Consider the following 18686-nt stretch of genomic DNA (forward strand, 5'->3'; position numbering starts at 1 on the left):
TTCTGGTCCTATTTTAGAGGCAGGGTGTGAAAAAGCAACTTTCTAGGTTAGAGAATGTTGCAGAGACACACATAATACAATGAGGCTTCCAGATTAGCTGATACTAAACCTGGCTCAGATGAGAATCACCAGGGGAGCTCTTTAAAACTGTAGATTCTAGGGCCACACCTCCAGACCTACTAGGAATCTCCTTGGGTAGGTCTCAAGATCTAGATTTGTTAGACATTTCCCTCATGATTCTAGACATTAACCAGATTGAGACTATTGCTTCCTTACTACTATTCAGTAGGAAAGGGATACATTATTACAAAGGCTAGTGAATAAACTAAAAATAAGTTTCTCTTACTAAAGAATACCCTTTACTCATGAGGTTGAAAAAAAATATTAGAACCATTAGGTTGATATCCAGATGCACAGATATTGAAGATTTTATTATCTTTTAAGCCCAGATGCCTCCTAGATAGTTGTGTAAAACAATAATTTAAAAAAAAAAAAAAACCACACAAGTTTCTCAACCCTCCCAAACCACTGCCTGCTTGAAAACAAGTAATACCAATTCTTTTCTTTTAAATAGATAATGATTAAGGATGCATGAAAGGCTGTGGCAGCATGAAAACGTGGCACAGATTTTATATCATTATAAACTATGGTTTTACAAACAATTTGTACCATGCTGAATGTGTTAAGCATTTTATTTGTACAGAACTCTAATTCTGCCTTCAGAGTAGTACTTAGTACTCAACAATCAGAAGGAAAAATTACAGGTACCAGAATTCTCAGTCTTTCATTGGAGCATTTCAGCAAGTAAATCACTTTTTCACATTAGAAAATATATAGTAATCCTGCCAGTTGCTCATAAAATCTTAAATCATGAAGAGTCTTGGCTATTTGGTTTTTCCAATTTCCTTTGAGTAATTATAAAATTGAAAATATAAGTGATTTAACCACAATAAAACATCTAATGATGTTGAAATAAGAATTTTTTTTTTCTCTTTCCGCAGACCTCTGTGGATAGAGTTCCCAGAGGAATTAGACACTTTTGGGGTAGAAGATGAATACATGCTGGGTGAGCATTTCTTGATTAATTATTGTTATGATAAATGCTGTAATTATGTTTTTGTTACATTTCCTAGTATAAGAGCACTAAAGAAAAATAAATCCCTAGTCTCAAGAAAACTAAAAAATAAAAGTAAAAGAAATTCTGTCATTAAGATTTTTAGTATAGGGGCGCCTGGGTGGCTCAGTAGGTTAAGCCGCTCGCTGCCTTCAGCTCGGGTCATGATCTCAGGGTCCAGGGATCGAGTCCCACATCGGGCTCTCTGCTCAGCAGGGAGCCTGCTTCCCTGTCTCTCTCTCTGCCTGCCTCTCTGTCTGCTTGTGATCTCTCTCTGTCAAATAAATAAATAAAATCTTAAAAAAAAAAAAAAGATTTTTAGTATATTAGTGGAGTGATAGCTCTCTTCTGTGGAATGATAGATCTCTTCTCACTTCTCATGTTGTTAACTTCATATAAATCCATCCTATTTGTGGACGCAATTTGAGATTCTTGTTCTGGTTCCACTCCTGAGCCTAATGATACCCCTATAGGAAATGGAAGTAGAAAACAGTAGACCAGAGGGTCACAGTAAAGATTGAGAGCTTACGTCATAGGTAAAATACAGTAATTGGTGGTGGTGGTGGTGGTGATGGCCTCTTTTTTAACAAGGGTTGACCACCAAATCCAGGATATGGAAGTTTATCATCTCAGAAATAGGACTCAAAAACCAAGCTGAACAGAGAGTTGCCCAAAAGGTGCATTCTGTTTCTAAAAAGTGGAAATCGGGGTGCCTGGGTGGCTCAGTGGGTTAAAGTCTCTGCCTTCGGCTCAGGTCATGATCCCAGAGTCCTGAGATCGAGCCCCACATCGGGCTCTCTGCTCAGCAGGGAGCCTGCTTCCTCCTCTTTCTCTCTGACTGCCTCTCTGCCTACTTGTGATCTCTGTCTGTCAAATAAATAAAAATCTTTAAAAATAAAATAAAATGTGGAAATCAAAATGTAAAAAGCCTAATGCTACCTCTCCCTTCTTTCTTGGGTCTCAGTTTAAATAGCTGCTCCCTTTGAGAACAATTCCCTGACCAGAATTGCTTCTAATAGCTAATTACACCCTAACTAGTCAAACTCAGTCCCTCTTATTACATAACTTTCATTCCATTTTGTGTGTTTGCCTTTTTGGTATTTGGTCTAATTCTAAATAAATTGTAATATCTGTCTTTACTGACTGCAAACTCCCATGAGGGCAGGGACATTGTCTTATTTGCCACTGTATCTCCAGAGCCTAGCATTATACCTAGCACTCACCTGGAACTCAGTAAATATTTGTACAATTAAAGAGTGAATTCATAAATGGATGAAATTTACATACATGTGGTACCACAGTCAAAACAAAATTAATAACCTAGATTGCCTTTAAGAGAATTACAGCCTTCCTAATGATAACTGTCCATGGATATACTCTACTCTGTGCTAATCATGGTTCTGGATAACAGAACCATGTAGGCTCACCATTTGCAAAATCACTTACAGTGGACAGTGATGCACCTGGAGTAATGTGATGGCTCTTTCAGACTCCTGGCACACTAGCAGCTATGTGCAAAGGAGACTGATAGACTCTGTCAGGGTCCCTCCCTATTATCCTGATACACCCTAAGTGGATAAATGATAAGTAATAATACAGTCCCATTTTGAGCACCAGTCCTCTATCTTACAATGCATCTCTCTGATGAATCATTGGTTCAACTAACCAAGGTCTCTACTTTCACCAAGTTCATAGTTGAGTGGTCTCTAACACCACAAAAGCACTGAAAGGAGGATGTTTTCAGGCCTCTTAGAATGATATTCAACTTCATTTCTTCTCTTTTTTTTTCAGGAAGTGCTTTATTGGTTCATCCAGTCACAGAACCAAAAGCCAGCACAGTTGATGTGTTTCTGCCAGGATCAAATGAGGTAAGAATAAATAACAAACAGCCACATATCTTGCATGTCTCCTGTCTCCTCCCTTCATTCTAATGAATTAGCCCCTGTTAGGAAATAGATTTCTGCATCATGCAGTTGTGAAGACAGGCCAAATGCCTATAGCTACTGAAGATTCTTGTAGGTCATGACCTCAGAGGTCAAGAAACTTAATGGAAGAGCAGGGAGAAAGATGAATAGGTAAGAAGCCCAAGGAGAGTCAGCATGGTTCTTTACCTTCACACTTGGGCTTGTGTAAGTGACTCCTTATAAACATACTGAGGCTTTGAGTAGGAAGAAATCTTTAGTCTGGTAAGAGGTGTCAGTCTCTGGGGGGAAGCATAAGTAAAAAGAGACTTTGCTCTTTGGTTCTGGCTCTGACTAAATCCTAAGTTTTGGGGCACCTGGGTGGCTCAGTGGGTTAAGCCACTGCCTTCGGCTCAAGTCATGGTCTCAGGGTCCTGGCATCAAGCCCCTCATCGGGCTCTCTGCTCAGCAGGGAGCCTGCTTCCTCCCACCCCCGCCTGCTGCTCTGCCTACTTGTGATCTCTCTCTGCGTGTCAAATAAATAAATAAAATCTTTTTAAAAATAAATGAATAAATAAATAAATCCTAAGTTTTTGGTACCAAAATCTGGTCTGTGGACACTCACCAAAGTGGGTAAAAATTAACAGTGGCAATTTCCCTTTATGTTCCATGAGCCTTCCAGCTCTTGTTTGTTATTGTCATTGATTATTATTGCAGTATAAAATATCATCCTGCACTGCTAGAGCCCACAGCACTGAACCCAGGCAGAGCCTGGGGAAGAGGTGGGATTAGCCCGTGGGCTGCAGAGCAGAGGACCCTGGAGAATAACAGCAACAATCTCCAGAGACAGACCAAGGATATATGCAGAGGGGCCAGGAGAAGAGGCAGGGCTGAAACTTGGGGCACCAGACCAGGGAAAGAGTGTATGGAATGGAGAGCAAGGAGGAGACAGATCCTGGAGAAACTCCTTGAGCATCACCACAGGCTTCTGCAGGCAGGGGGAGAAGGTTACCATCGAGGTTACCAAACTGATTTGAGACCCCTATGTCCCTGGACTGACTATGGAAAACAGTTTGGAGGCTCTTCAAAAAGTTAAAAATAGAACTACCCTATGACCCAGCAATTGCAGTACTGGGTATTTATACAAAGGAAACAAACATAGTGATTCGAAGTAGCACATGCTCGCTGATGTTCATTGCAGCAATGTCCACAATAGCCAACTATGGAAAGAGCCCACGTGTCCATCGACTGATGAATGGATAAAGAAGATGTGGTGTGTATATACAATGGAATATTACTCAGCCATCAAAAAGAATGAGATCTTGCCATTTGCAGTGATGTGAATGGAGCTAGAGTGTATTATGCTAGGCAAAATAAGTCAGAGAAACACAAATAGCATATGATATCACTTATATGTGGAATTTAAGAAATAAAATAGAAGGGGGAGCTTGGGTGGCTCAGTGGGTTAAAGCCTCTGCCTTCGGCTCAGGTCATGATCCCAGAGTCCTGGGATCAAGCCCCGCATCGGGCTCTCTGCTCAGCAGGGAGCCTGCTTCCTCCTCTCTCTCTTGCCTGCCTCCTAGCCTACTTGTGATCTTTGTCTGTCAAATAAATAAATAAATAAAATCTTAAGAAAAAAAAAAGAAATAAAACAGAACATATGGGATGGGAAAAAACGGAGGTGGGGAGGGAAACAAACCATGAGAAACTTAACTATAGAGAACAAACTGAGGGTTGGTGGAGGGATGTAGGTGGGGGATGGGCCAGATAGCTGATGGGCATTAAGGATGGCATTTGTGATGACCCCTGGGTATTGTTTATAAGTGATAAATCACTAAATCCTATTCCTGAAACCAATATTGGAGTCTATGCTAACTAACTAGAGTTTAAATTAAAAAAAAAAAATACGCTTGGACTGTCTAGGCAGGTGATGAGGTGACTGAGCCAGGCCACGCTCGCTGCTTAGTACTGCCAGGTACTGGCGAAGCAATATGCAAAACATCAACCCAAGTGTTCTCTGTCCATCCAGCTTTACACTTTTCCCTGTGCTAGTTTCTTCAGGCCGCAATTACCACAAATCTGGTGGCTTGAAATAGCACAAATGTATCCTCTCCCAGTTCTGGAGGCTTGAAGCCCAAAATCAAGGTGTCACTAGGGTAAGTTCCTTCTGGAGGTCCAGAAGGAGAATCTCTTCCATGCCTCTCTCCTAGCTTCCAGCAGCTGCCCGCGGTCCTTGTGGTTCCTGGCTCTGTAGCCACATCACATCACTCCATTCTGTGCCTCTGTCTTCACACGCCTTCTCCTCTGTATGTCTGTGTCTCCTCTTCTGTTTCTCTTATTAGGACACTTATGATGACATTCAGGACCCACCTGCATAATCCCAGATAACCTTCTAATCTTGAGATCCTTAATTTAATCAAATTTGCTACCATAGAAAGTTATATTCACTCCTTCCCAGTATTAAGAAGTGTGTATAACTTTTGGAGGGGCCACCATTCAGCCCAGTACACTTGTCTTTACTGATAGGATGATATCCAGGCTTTTTGCCAGAATGTTCATCAATTATGTTCTTCCCTCTTGGTTTCTCCAGTAATGTGTAGTTCTTAGATGAGGGCTCCCCCTCATCTAAGATGAAGATAAAGGTTCCACCACCAAGTAAAAATCTGAGAAAAAGGTCAAATACAACAACATCTAAATAAATTGTCCTGCCTAGCAGTTCACTGAGAATTTCTCAAGTCAATTTTAACAAAGCAGTAGGCTTGCATTAAGAAGAGCTAGCTCTCCTTCTGACATAGCCACAAATGAATTTTTAAATTAATTTAACAAAAACTTTTTATTAATGATCATCATTGCAAGAACACTGCAATGACTGTATAATACATTCGTTCAACACTGTTTCCCAAAGTGTTCTGTGATTGTTCTCTCATATCTTCAAAACCCTAGGGAGATGAGCCAAGCTATTTCTTGCCATATTTTTACTTCACCAGTTAGCTAGTATCACATCACACTGTGCAAGGGGGCTACCTACAGCCCCTCATTGTCACTCTTCCCCCATTTTTCTAGATGGCCCATTCCCTCTACTTGAAGCCTTTGCTCAAATAGATTTTTCTCAGTGAGGCCTTCCCTGACTACCTAGTTAAGATTACAGACCACTCCCACTGTCCAGGCCCACATCATCCTTCATTTTTCCCACAGAACCTAACATCTTTAACATTCGTGGTATTTACTGATATGTTTTGCTGATGACCTTTCTCCCCCATTAGAACATTAGCTTCTTAAGGGCTTCTTAGGTGATTTTCCTCTATTACATTCACTCTCTATCCCCAGCATCTAGACAGGTACCTGACAGATAGTAAGCCTTCTGTACGTACTTACTGAGGAGCTTGGTGACCGAGCACTAGGTCTGATCTACATAGGACTTTATGCCAGTTTTACCCTTCCAAGGCTTCCCTTGGAAGCCTTCCGACCGTTCCAAGTTTTACCCTTTGTATATAGCACCAGAGGACACACCCTATACATATACCTCTTATTCTAATTACTCTAGTTAGTTCTGGAAATGGTAGACAGGTAATCTCAAAATCTTACTTAATTCAGTTTGTTTTACCTTTCATTCTCACTACTCTATCTAAAGCTACTAGAATTTGTCAAATGAAAGACCTTGTAAGAAAAGAAAGCTAAGACAATATCCCCCATAAACACAGACACAGAAATCCTTGACAAAACATTGGCAAATTGGATCTAGCCAAGGATAATACATAAGAGACAAGGTGGGCTAGATCCTGTTGAACTGAGAGTCACTGGGGCTGGCGATAGGCCACAGTCCTCTCACCTTCACCGCAGGACGGGAGCTCTAGAAAGGATATGGTAATCCCAGGAGGTGACCTTGTGAAATAGACTGTGGCTGCCAGAAATCATACTGGGCTGAAAGAGAGAAAAAGAGGTTTTTGTTTCCATGCTACTGCTATTGGTGGTGTCTTAAGGATTTATCCTATCAAATTACTTTGTTGGACCTTTTGGGTACTAAAGCAACTAAACCGCCTTGATTAGGATCCCAGATAAGAATTTGAACTTCCTCCATGAATTGAACTCTGCTAAAAAATAACTATGGTAGTGATCCAAGTTTCCATTTGTCTTTCTCCTGGATCTATTTCCTTCTCTGAAACTTTCCTTTCCTCCTGCCTCATTTGTAATTTATTTGCTTACACTGTTTTCTTCTTCTTTGTTACTGCTTTTTCTTTCTTCCATCATCTTTTTTACTCTAGATGCATTAAGTTTATGAGATGACCAGACTATAATAAAATCCGTGAGGGCAGGAAGTCTGTCTTTCTGTTCACTCATGCATGCCTAGCAGTGCTGGGCATGTGGTAGGTTGTTGGACAAATAACTTCTGGATGGACAGATGGACAAATGAATGGCCTTTTAGTGAACTTAATCCATCACAGTACTAGGTTAGTCCTTTGGGATCTTCTTAAAAATATATGTCCTTCCTAACTTCTACTCAAGATTTTTTTAAAACTATACTTATTTTAGCCTTCCAGTTATTCAAAATCCAGGTAAAATGAATGCTTTGCTAAATAATGAAATTGTGAGCAGAGTTGCTCTTATACTCTTTTTCATTAGGGTCTCTTCCTTTCCAGGTCTGGTATGACTCTAAAACATTTGCTCATTGGGAAGGAGCACGTACTGTGAAGGTCCAGGTAGCCTTAGACACTGTAAGTAATTTTCAGGCTGTCATTTTTACCTGTTGTGCATTTTTACCTTCGGCTGCCATAATAAACTACCACAGATGTGGTGGCTTAACCAACAGAAGTTTGTTTTCTCACAGTACTGGAGGTTAGATGTCCCAGATTAAGGTGCCAACAATTCCGCTCCTAGTGAGGACTTTCTTCCTGACATATAGGCAGCCACCTTCTTGCTGTGTCTTCATATGGCAGAGGGAGAGAGTGAGTTCTCTTATTTCTCTTCTTTTTTTTTTTTATTAAAGATTTTTATTTATTTATTTGACAGAAAGAGATCACAAGTAGGCAGAGAGGCAGGCAGAGAGAGAGAGAGAGAGGAGGAAGCAGGCTCCCCGCTGAGCAGAGAGCCCGATGCGGGACTCGATCCCTGGACCCTGAGATCATGACCTGAGCTGAAGGCAGCGGCTTAACCCACTGAGCCACCCAGGCGCCCTCTTATTTCTCTTCTTATAGACATTAATCCTATCAGATTAAGGCCCCACTCTCTGACTTTATTTAACCTTAATTATCTCTTTAAAGGTCCTATCTCCAAATACAGTCACATTGATGGTTCGGGCTTCGACATAGGAATTTGGGGGGGGGACACAGACATTTAGTCCATAACATGTGCCTACATAGAAGGAACCAGGGACATTAGTGTTCTGGATAACACCACATAGACAAAAAATAGATGAGGGGTTGCATAGGGCTGAGGAAGGGAGAGAGTTTGGGAGCAATGGCAAATTAACGCTAATGGGTACAAGGTTTCTTTTGGGGATGATGAAAATGATTTAAAATTGATTGTGGTAACAGGTGCATGGCTCTCAATATACTCAAAAAACATTTAATTGTACACCTTAAATAGATGAGTTGTAGGGCATGCAAATTATACCAATAACGCCATGGAAACATGAGAAAAAAGTATCAGCATATAGCCTGACTTCACAGTATGAAACATCAAGGACAAACAACTCTTCTCCATATATTTCTATTTGTATGTCTAAGAAAAAAAAATGCTTATCATCAGTAGCCATCAGGGAGATTCAAATTAAAACCACATTGAGATACCACCTTACGCCAGTTAGAATGGCCAAAATTAGCAAGTCAGGAAACACGTGTTGGAGGGGATGTGGAGAAAGGGGAACCCTCTCACACTGTTGGTGGGAATGCAAGTTGGTGCAGTCACTTTGGAGGACAGTGTGGAGATTCCTCAAGAAATTAAAAATAGAGCTTCCTAATGACCCTGCAATTGCACTACTGGGTATTTACCCCAAAGATACAGATGTAGTGAAAAGAAGGGCCATCTGTACCCCAATGTTTATAGCAGCAATGGCCAGGTCGCCAAACTGTAGAAAGAACCAAGGTGCCCTTTAATGGACGAATGGATAAGGAAGATGGAGTCCGTATACACTATGGAGTATTGTGCCTCCATCAGAAAGGATGAATACCCAACTTTTGTAGCAACATGGACGGTCCTAGAAGAGATTATGCTGAGTGAAACAAGTCAAGCAGAGAGAGTCAATTATCATATGGTTTCACTTATTTGTGGGGCATAACAAATAACATGGAGGACATGGGGGATGGAAAGGAGAAGGGAGTTGAGGGAAATTGGAAGGGGAGGTGAACCATGAGAGACTATGGACTCTGAAAAACAATCTGAGGGGTTTGAAGGGGTGGGGGGTGGGAGGTTGGGGGAACCAGGTGGTGGTTATTAGAGAGGGCACGGATTGCATGGAGCACTGGGTGTGGTGCAAAAACAATGAATACTGCTACACTGAAATTTTTAAAAAAGAAAAGAAAAATAATAACACTAAAAGCAGAGTAAAAATGGTGCTTACCACACACACCATACAGAATGTCCTCCTGTAGGACCAAGTCATAAAACCTGAGTTTTCAGTTGTAACCCTGGCTGGCCCTCTACACCCAAGGGAAGGCTGTCAGTTAACGACAGTAGAGTCAAGGGGGCCCATCCAGACTGAACCTGCGAAGGGAAGTGTGCTCTTGCCACTAAATCACAACCAATGCTGCAGGCCCTAAGTAGTGTTCAAATTAATAAAGATATATTGACATTATTTTTTAAAGTTGTTATCAGTAGTATGATCTCCATAATAAAACAATTTCAGATGTCAACTTTCAGATTTAAAAAAAGACCTTAACATTCATCTACTTCAGTCCTTCGTGCTTACTGGTGAAGAACCTGCATTCTGAGAAGTTCAATTACTTGTTCAGGGTTGTGGTTAGATTGTGGCAGATAAGACCCCAGGTCAGCTGCACTCCCACTTCACAGCCCATACTGTGCTAACTTACAACCTTGGTCTTTAGGAAAAAAAGAAAAGAAGTGATTGGTTGATGAGGGGAAGATAAATGTGCATTATTTCTTGCTGCGAACTATGAGTCAAGCAGAGGGTGGACATCTTAACTACTCCACCTTCACTCCCACCTTCATTTATACTCTTGTACTTTTTTCCCTCTTGTACTTTACTCAGAACGAAGTACAAGCCCCCATATGATTCAAAGAGCTTCCTTGCAGAGGACTGTATGGGGACCCAGGAAATTTACTGGGCTTTCCTTGCAGGAATCCCATTCCAGAAGAACTATAGGTATGGGCCATACCTATAACACTGTGCTTAGAGTTACTTCCTGTGTCTTCTACTTTGGTGGCTTCTACAACAGAAGTTTCACAAATTTACTCTCAGAATTGAGTCCATCATCCTGGTGATTCAGGGAAGCAGGGAGCAGGAAGGGTATAAACCATAGTAAGGACAGAGTCATCTCTCTGAAACAAAGAAATCATAATATTTTATATGCATACGCACATATATGTGGGCCTACTTAAACGGGCACAAAAACTCACTCCTTAACAGGGCCCTAGAAATAAACATGTGTATTGTGTTGACAAGAAAATTAAAAAATACCAGGGGTGCCTGGGTGGCTCAGTGGGTTAAAACCTCTGCCTTCGGCTCAGGTCATGATCCCAGGGTCCTGGGATCGAGCCCCACATTGGGCTCTCTGCTCAGCAGGGAGCCTGCTTCCTCCTCTCTCTCTGCCTGCTGCTCTGCCTACTTGTGATCTCTGTCAAATAAATAAATAAAATCTTTTGAAAAGAAAAGAAAATGTAAAATACCAAATAGGAACTACTGATAGGATAGGCAGAATAGATAACAAATTGATGAAGGGTGAAAAGTTTCCCTGATAATTAAAAAATGGACAATTTTTAATCTTTGAACTCTTTTACGTTTAATGCTATCAGTTCCATATTTTCCATCTCTATGCTCACAGATTTTTTTTGCCTCTGAGTGTATACTTGCAAAGAATGGGAATCTCATGCAATGAAATATTTTTAGATTCTACATTGAAATCGCTTTTTATGACTACTCCTTCCCTGAGAGTATTGTTCTGTTATAGATACCAGTATTTCAGCGAGGTGGAAGTATAGTACCAATAAAAATGACTGTAGGAAAATCCACAGGCTACATGACCGATTCCCCATATGGACTCCGGGTGGCTCTAAGCACTAAGGTATTTGGAAGATGTTACCTTTACACATCTCATTCGTTATTACTTTATCAATTTATAGGAGTAGTGGTCTTTTGAGTATGGAACACTATGTAAAAATAATAAGCCCCAGTGATGGAACAGGTGCTCCTGATGTTTTTCTAGAAATCAAAGTTTTGAATCATTTCTGAATCATTGTCCAGCTTGTCTGCCTTTCCTGGAATTTTTCTTAAGAGAACTCCAAGAATTAGGGGCACCTGGGTGGCTCAGTGGGTTAAAGCCTCTGCCTTTGGCTCAGGTCATGATCCCAGGGTCCTGGGATCAAGCCCCACATCAGTTTTTCTGCTTGGCGGGGATCCTGCTTCCCCATCTCTCTCTGCCTGCCTCTCTGCCTACTTGTGATCTCTGTCTGTCAAATAAATAAATAAAAATCTTTAATTAAAAAAAAAAAAAAGAGAGAACTCCAAGAATTAGAAATGATAGAAATTTCCTCTGGGACACTGTGACCCTTGGTGCCCTGCAGCTTGGCCTTGATTACCACTGGACCAAATGCCCATTGGGCCTAGTCAGCCTGCCAAATGGATTAGCCCTAAAAGTCCGTCTCCTGTAAAAGGATGACAGTATCTGCAGCATTTCAGGAACAACAACCCCACACAATGACTTCTGTTCTCATCAGCTGGCTCAAACAACTAAAATCTTCTGGGGTAAAGCTCAGAAGGATCCAGAATTTGTATGTCCTTTTAGAAGATCTTTTGAGCCAAATGAAACCTATAGCAGACTCCCATCCTATCCATTTGCCCCCTTATAGTACCAACACAAACTCTTACTCTTCTACAGAACTGAACATAAATTCATACTCTTATGCAAATATAGAATAATTAAACTTGCTTTTCCATCTGTTTCACTTAGACATTCTTTTTGGGCCAAATTACAAGTCTCAGACCACATAATAAATACAAGAGATCCATAGCACATCAAGCACTGTCAATGATTAATAAACAGCCATATGGAGTGCTGTGCCTTTGTTTAACTTGCCAAAGGGGTCCTCTGAAAGGAAGTAGTAACTAGATGCTATCCTCTAAATGGAGGATAAAGATAAAAATAGCTGATCTCATCTGTTATATACTAAATCTTTTTAACTTTAGGTTCATTCTGGGAACTTTTCTTGACCTGTCATCACATTCTAGGGTAGTATTTTCAAAGAAGCCACCTATGCCACTGGCCATATTTTGTAGTTTAAATTTTTTTCAACAAGATTTAACTTTCTGAGCTCCTCTTACGTGACTTCCTTATGCATATTATTTCACTAATTGGTATTGAATGTACATATTTATATGACTACATTGTACAGCTTGAATATTAATTTTTTAATAAAATTTTTCACAAATTTTTTTAGTCCCTTTAGTGGATGACATTCTTTTCCTAGTAAGCTATTATATAAACATGTTCTCTATGATTCAATCTCCAGGATTCTGCCATGGGTGAATTCTATCTTGACGATGGTCATTCGTTCCAGTACCTCCACCAGAAGCAATTCTTGCACAGGAAGTTTTCATTCTTGTCAGGAGTTTTGATGAACAGGTAATGGCAGCTAAAAAGCCGTGTGCTTTCTTAAATATGTGATCCTCAAAAACAGCTAATATCTTAAGGTACTATTTAAAGAAATTAATGATGAAAGCCATTTGTGGAGTACTTTTCTTCAGCTTCACTAAATAATGGACAAGTAAAGTGGTAATATATTTAAAGTGTACAACACGGTGATTCACTATATGTATATGCTATAAAAGGAATCCCACCATCAAGTTAAGTAACTCATCCATCACCTCTCGTACTTTTTTTTTTCTACTCTGTTGGCAAATTTCAGGTATACAATATAGTACTGTCAACTGTGGTCCCCATATTATACATTAGATACTCAGACCTTATTCATCTTATAACAGAAAATTTGTACCCTTTTACCAGCTTCTCCCTATTTTCATTTGCAAATACAAACAATTTTATTTCTTCCTCTCTGACTTAGATATCTTTTATTTCTTTTTCTTACCTAATTGCTCTCGCTAAGATGTCCAGTACAATGTTAAACAAAAATGGTGAGAAGTGGGCATCCTTTTCCTGTTTCTGATCTTGATTCAGTTTTCCCCATTGAGATGTTAGTTGTGGGCTTGTCATAGACAACTTTTATTAAGTTGAGGTACATTCTTTCTTTTTTTTTTTTTTTTTTTTTAGGGGGAGAAAGCACGAGCATGGGAGTGGGAAGGGGCAGAGGGAAAGGGAGAGAGAATCTTAAGTGGGCTCCACACTCAGCATGGAGCTGGATGTTGGGCTGGATCTCATGACCCTGAGATCATGCCCTGAGATGAAATCAAGAGTTGGACACTTAACCCACTGAGCCATCCAGGCACACTGAGGTACATTCTTTCTGTACCCAATTTTTTTAGAATTTTTATCATGAAAGGATGTTGAATTTTGTCAAGTGCTTTTCCTATGCCTACGGAAATAATCATATTATTTTTATCCTTTTTGTTAATGTAATATATCAAATTTTTGATTTGCCTATGTTGAAGCATCTCTGGATCCCAGAAATAAATAATACTTGATCATGGTGTGTGGTCCTCTGTTAAGGAATTCTTCATCGGTGTTCATCAAGAATATTGGCCTCAGGATGCTTGGGTGTCTCAGTTGGTTAAGTGGCTGCCTTCTGCTCAGGTCATGATCCCGGCATCCTCAGATTGAGTCCCACATCGGGGTCCTTGCTCGGCAGGGAGCCTGCTTCTCTCTCTGTCTCTGCCTGCCACTCTGTCTCCCTGTGCTCGCTCTTGCGCACGCTCTCTCTCTCTGTCTGTCTCTCTGACAAATAAATAAATAAAATCTTTTTTTAAAAAAAGAATATTGGCCTATAATTTTCTTTTCTTGTACTATCCTTGTTAGCTTTAGTATCAAGGTAATGCTGCCCTCATAAAATCTATTTGGAAGTGTTCCATTTTTTGGAAGAATTTGAAAAGGATTGAGATTCTTTAAAATGTTTGATAGAATTCAACAGTGAAGCCATCTGGTCCTGGACTTTGCTTTGTTGGCAGTTTTTTGTTTACGGATTCTGTATCCTTACTAATAATTGGTCTGTTCAGATTTTCTATTCCTTCCTGATTCCAGTATTGGCAGGTTGTATGTTCTAGGAATTTATCCATTTCTCTGGTTTATCCAATTTATTGGTGTGTAATTGTTCATAGTAATTTCTTATGATCCTTAGGATTTCTGAGGTATCAAATGTAACATCTCTTTCAGTCCTGATTTTTTAATTTAAATTCCAGTATAGTAAACATACAATGATATTGTTTCTGATTTTGAGTCCTCTTTCTTTTTTTGTTGGTGAGTCTAGCTAAATATTTGTCTATTTTATTTTTTTTTAAACTAGTTCTTAGTTTCATTGATCATTCCTATGGATCTTTTCAGCCTCTGTTCCATTTATTTTCACTCCGATATTTGTTATTTCCTTCCTCTTAGTAACTCTGGCCTTAGTTTGTCCTCAAGGAGTTTGTAGCTCCTTGAGATATAAGGGTAGATTATTTAAGATTTTTTTTCTTAATGTAGGCATCTAATGCTATAAACTCCCCTCTTAGAATTGCTTTTGCTGCATCCCGTAAGTTTTTATATATTGTGTTTCCATTTTAATTTGTCTAAGATATCTTATTTTCCTTTTGATTTTTTGTTTGGCCCACTGGTTATTTAGGGGCATGTTATTTAGTCTCCATATATTTGTGAATTTTCCAGTTTTCTTCTTATAATTGGTATCTACGCTCCTACCATTATGGTCATAAAAGATGCTTGATATAATTTCAGTCTTTTTAAATTTGTTAAGACTTGTTTTTAGTCTAACATATGATCTATCCTGGAGAATGTTCCATGTGCTCTTGAAAGCAATATGAATTTTCCTGCTGTTGAATGGAATGTTCTATATATATATCTGTTAAATTTATCTGGTCTAACATGCAGTTTAAGTTCAAGTTTTCCTTACTGATTTTCTGTCTGGATGATCTATCCATTGTTGAAAGTGGGGGTATTGAAGTCCCCTGCTATTACTCTATTGCCATCTATTTCAACCTTCAGACCTACTAATACCTGCTTTCTATATTTAGGTGCTCTGATATTGGATGCATAAATATTTACAAGTGTTATATATCCTCTTAGCGAATTGTCCCATTATATAACAATCTTTGTTGTCTATAATTACAATTTCTGGCATAAAGTCTGTTTTGTCTATTATAAATATTAGCTATCCCTACTTTTTTTTTTTTTCCAGTCTCCATTTCCATGGAATATCATTTTCCATACCTTCACTTTCAGTCTGTATGTGTCCTTAAGGCTGAAGTGGGTCTCTTATAGGCAACATATAGTTGGGTCTTGACTTCGTAACCATTCAGCAACTCTGTCTCTATTGATTGGAGAATTTAGTTCAAATACACTTAATTACTGATTGGTTGGGGGTCCATACCTCAGATGGGGGCCTTAAAACTGGGGCAATAGGGTGTTGTCCAAACTTTTCACTCTTCTCAGAGAGAAGTTGGGAGTTGGGAGTTCCCCTCCCAACAGTATGGCACTCTCCTGGTTGGGGTAGAGGTTACCGTGTGTTTCAGCCTTTCCTACGTGATTTGATGTGGCTATTTCCTCAGTCACCTGATATACAAGAGTTACTCGGCTAGTTTCTGTATCACTAAAAGGGAATTGCTCCACATGTAGCTTTACATTCAGTGCATCCATGGGAGGAAGGAAATTCGGGGGCCTCTTAAATGTTGCCATCTTGGTCTGGAATTTCCCTGAAGTATTTTTCAATCACTCTATGAACCTTCTTCCTTATCGTCTCCATCTTCCTGTTCTTCACTCTTTAAAAAATAAAAAAGAATTCAATTTAAGCTCTGATTAGTCCCATTTATCCACCCATTCAGCAATTACATTAAGTATCTGATTTCTTAAAATCTGATTGCAGTGTCCAAGTCACATTTGAGACTTCAGTGTCCTTAGGTAGTTTCTCTCCAAATGGCTTGTTAAAAGGAGACTGGTTTGTCTATTGGTTAGGCATTCCTTGGCACAGGGAATCGTTTGTTTCCATCCCTTCATCCTGATAAATATGACAGCCTTATGGTTCAGGCCTCCATAGGGAGAGGCTAGGATATTGACCTAATAACCAGTACAAATTCTTATTTCTTTCATTTTCCTAACACCATTTTTATCTATTCCAGTTGTGCTGACAAAAGAGGTCATTATCCCAGCAAGTGTGTGGTGGAGCAGATCTTTGTCCTAGGCCTCAGGAAACAGCCATCTTCTGTGACTATCCGTTCATCTGGTGAGGAAATAGGTCATTTGTTTTTATAAACATGGAAGTATCTGCCGCAAAGAAATGATTAGTCCTAACACTGATATAGCACACTTAGCCAGGTGGACCCTGCACTTTCTGATGGAGGTCAAATATACTAGTATCTAGAGGGAGCAAGACGATCCTGCTTCTCCTCATCAACTGGGCCTTCTGCGAACTGTAAGCTGTGGATATTTTTCTAAGGGAAATTATTTGGGCCTTGAAATAATATTGTAGCTTCTCTGAATGTATTTTTAACTGTAGATAGCTGAAGCCCCAGAGAATCCTACCCATGTTTATGGAGTTTCTTAAAAGGCTGTATCATTTCTTACCTACTGAATTTCTTAGGTAAATCACTTTGTTCCTTACAATTTCCTTTCAACCAGTTTTGCATTCAAAATGATGGAGTGTTTAATGTTTAAAAAATTCAGCCAAAGACAGGAGACAATGGTTTATGTGGAAACTGTTCCACTGTGGCTTTCTGTTCCGAAGCTACAATTTTTCCGAGGGAGTGAAAAGAATAAGGTTTTGCCTTTGTCATTATAAAGTGTCTTTTTTCTAAGAAGTTTTAAAAAAAATTTTTTTAATTAAAAAAAAACTCATGGACAGCCATGCGTAAAAGTGCTATATTAAGTTGGATTCTCCTAGGTGGGGTATCAGGTTTTATGACCGAGTCAGAAATATTATAGATTCAGAGGAAAGATTTTTCTCTCCTAGATATTCATCAAACTTTTCCTGTTACTGTCTTGATATTTAGATGGTAAAGATGAGCCTGTGGCTTTTACCTATTGTGCCCAGATGGCCACCCTGCAGCTGGAGAATCTCTCACTGAACATCGGCGCTGACTGGGAGGTCCATGTCCAATGACGGTGTGGTGCACTGGGGCAAGCGTGGGAAGCAGCCTGCACCTTTCAGCTTTGCCCTTGACCTTTTCTGAGATCTGTGCTGCATGCTAATTGACTTCTATGGCTAAAAAGTGTCCTTCTTGATCATTGGTTTACTAATGAGAATAGATTTCAGGTTTTGTATTTTTAGAGGCACTAGTTACATTCTCTGTGTCAAACACTACTACTTCTCCTCGATGCAGATAGCCCTGAGACATTTATAGAGTTCATTAATCTTCCTCTGCTTCTTGAACCATGGCGCTGTGGTAAATGCTATGGCCCAATGAGTAGCTTCTCTTTGAGGACAGCTGATTGGTTTGTTGTTTGGTAGTGGTGGTTGTCATTTTAAGGAAACTATCTTCAGTGGGGGCTCAAACTCACAACCTTAAGATCAAGAGTCACGTACTGTACTAGCTGAGCCAGCCAGGTACCTCTGGATGGGTCTCTTGTATGTGGGATGTGGGCCAAGCCCACCTTGTATGGCCCGTTTGTGGAAGCTTGCCTCGGGCCATGCTGCAGAGTCAGGAGGGCTACAGCAGCTGAGTTACTCAAGACCTGTCTCCAAGTGGACAGCAGCCTCTGGTACCCTCCTCCCCCCCGCCAGAAATAGATGACACATTCCAACTGGGCAATTTAATAATGAACGGGACTATTTGCAAAGTTGTGGGCAGGGCATAGGAAACCACAAGGGTTTGGCAGTGCCCAGGCCTGAAGGGAAGAGGGTTACTGGAATCGAGAAAACTGTGTAAAGAGGGCAGTCTCACTGAGGTTCTGGCCTTGAGTTGAGCCTGCAGCGACCTCACAGGCAGGAAGAATGAGAAGCAGGATGAATATTCCAGTCTGACTCTCTTCCCCTCCAATTTCCTGTCCAGGGTCCCAAATGGCTGACCTTTCTCAGAAGCTGATGTAGTCTGTATAGATCAGCCTTCCAGGACACACACCAGGGTGGAAAAGGGTAGAAGCAAACCCATAGGAATGAACAGAAACTATCACCGAATCGTCCAGTCTTATTTTTTTACTTTTTTGGGCACATCTGCAGCATCTCCCTGGAAACCACGCCGAGTATAAAGAGGTTTGCTTTGGTCCAAAGGATGTCTTTCACCTTTCACCCACTTAGACGTGAGCAAAACAACCCTTTTCTGCTTGCACTTCATACACTGCAGCAACAGAGAGTTACTCTCCCCTAAAGATCGACTTAGAAGCACAAAGGATTCTTTTCCCTGTTGT

At 40.2% G+C, this 18686-nt stretch overlaps 1 protein-coding gene across 6 annotated transcripts in view; it reads left to right on the forward strand.

Annotated features, from left to right (window-relative positions):
* Positions 1 to 17611, forward strand: part of GANC (glucosidase alpha, neutral C) — a 73021-nt gene extending 55410 nt beyond the window's left edge. For 4 of the 6 annotated variants that reach the window (XM_059181261.1, XM_059181260.1, XM_059181264.1 and 1 more), the window contains 7 exons: positions 1002 to 1066; positions 2906 to 2982; positions 7653 to 7727; positions 11139 to 11252; positions 12697 to 12809; positions 16463 to 16566; positions 17333 to 17611. In XM_059181261.1, coding sequence (XP_059037244.1) covers positions 1002 to 1066; positions 2906 to 2982; positions 7653 to 7727; positions 11139 to 11252; positions 12697 to 12809; positions 16463 to 16566; positions 17333 to 17442 — 658 coding nt within the window. In that variant the 3' untranslated portion in view covers positions 17443 to 17611. The remainder of the gene's footprint in view (positions 1 to 1001; positions 1067 to 2905; positions 2983 to 7652; positions 7728 to 11138; positions 11253 to 12696; positions 12810 to 16462; positions 16567 to 17332) is intronic. The other 2 variants (XM_059181263.1, XM_059181265.1) reach the window with 2 other exon arrangements.
* The last annotated feature ends 1075 nt before the right edge of the window (positions 17612 to 18686 follow it).

Source organism: Mustela lutreola, chromosome 7, assembly GCF_030435805.1.
Source record: "Mustela lutreola isolate mMusLut2 chromosome 7, mMusLut2.pri, whole genome shotgun sequence".
Lineage (NCBI taxonomy): Eukaryota > Metazoa > Chordata > Mammalia > Carnivora > Mustelidae > Mustela > Mustela lutreola.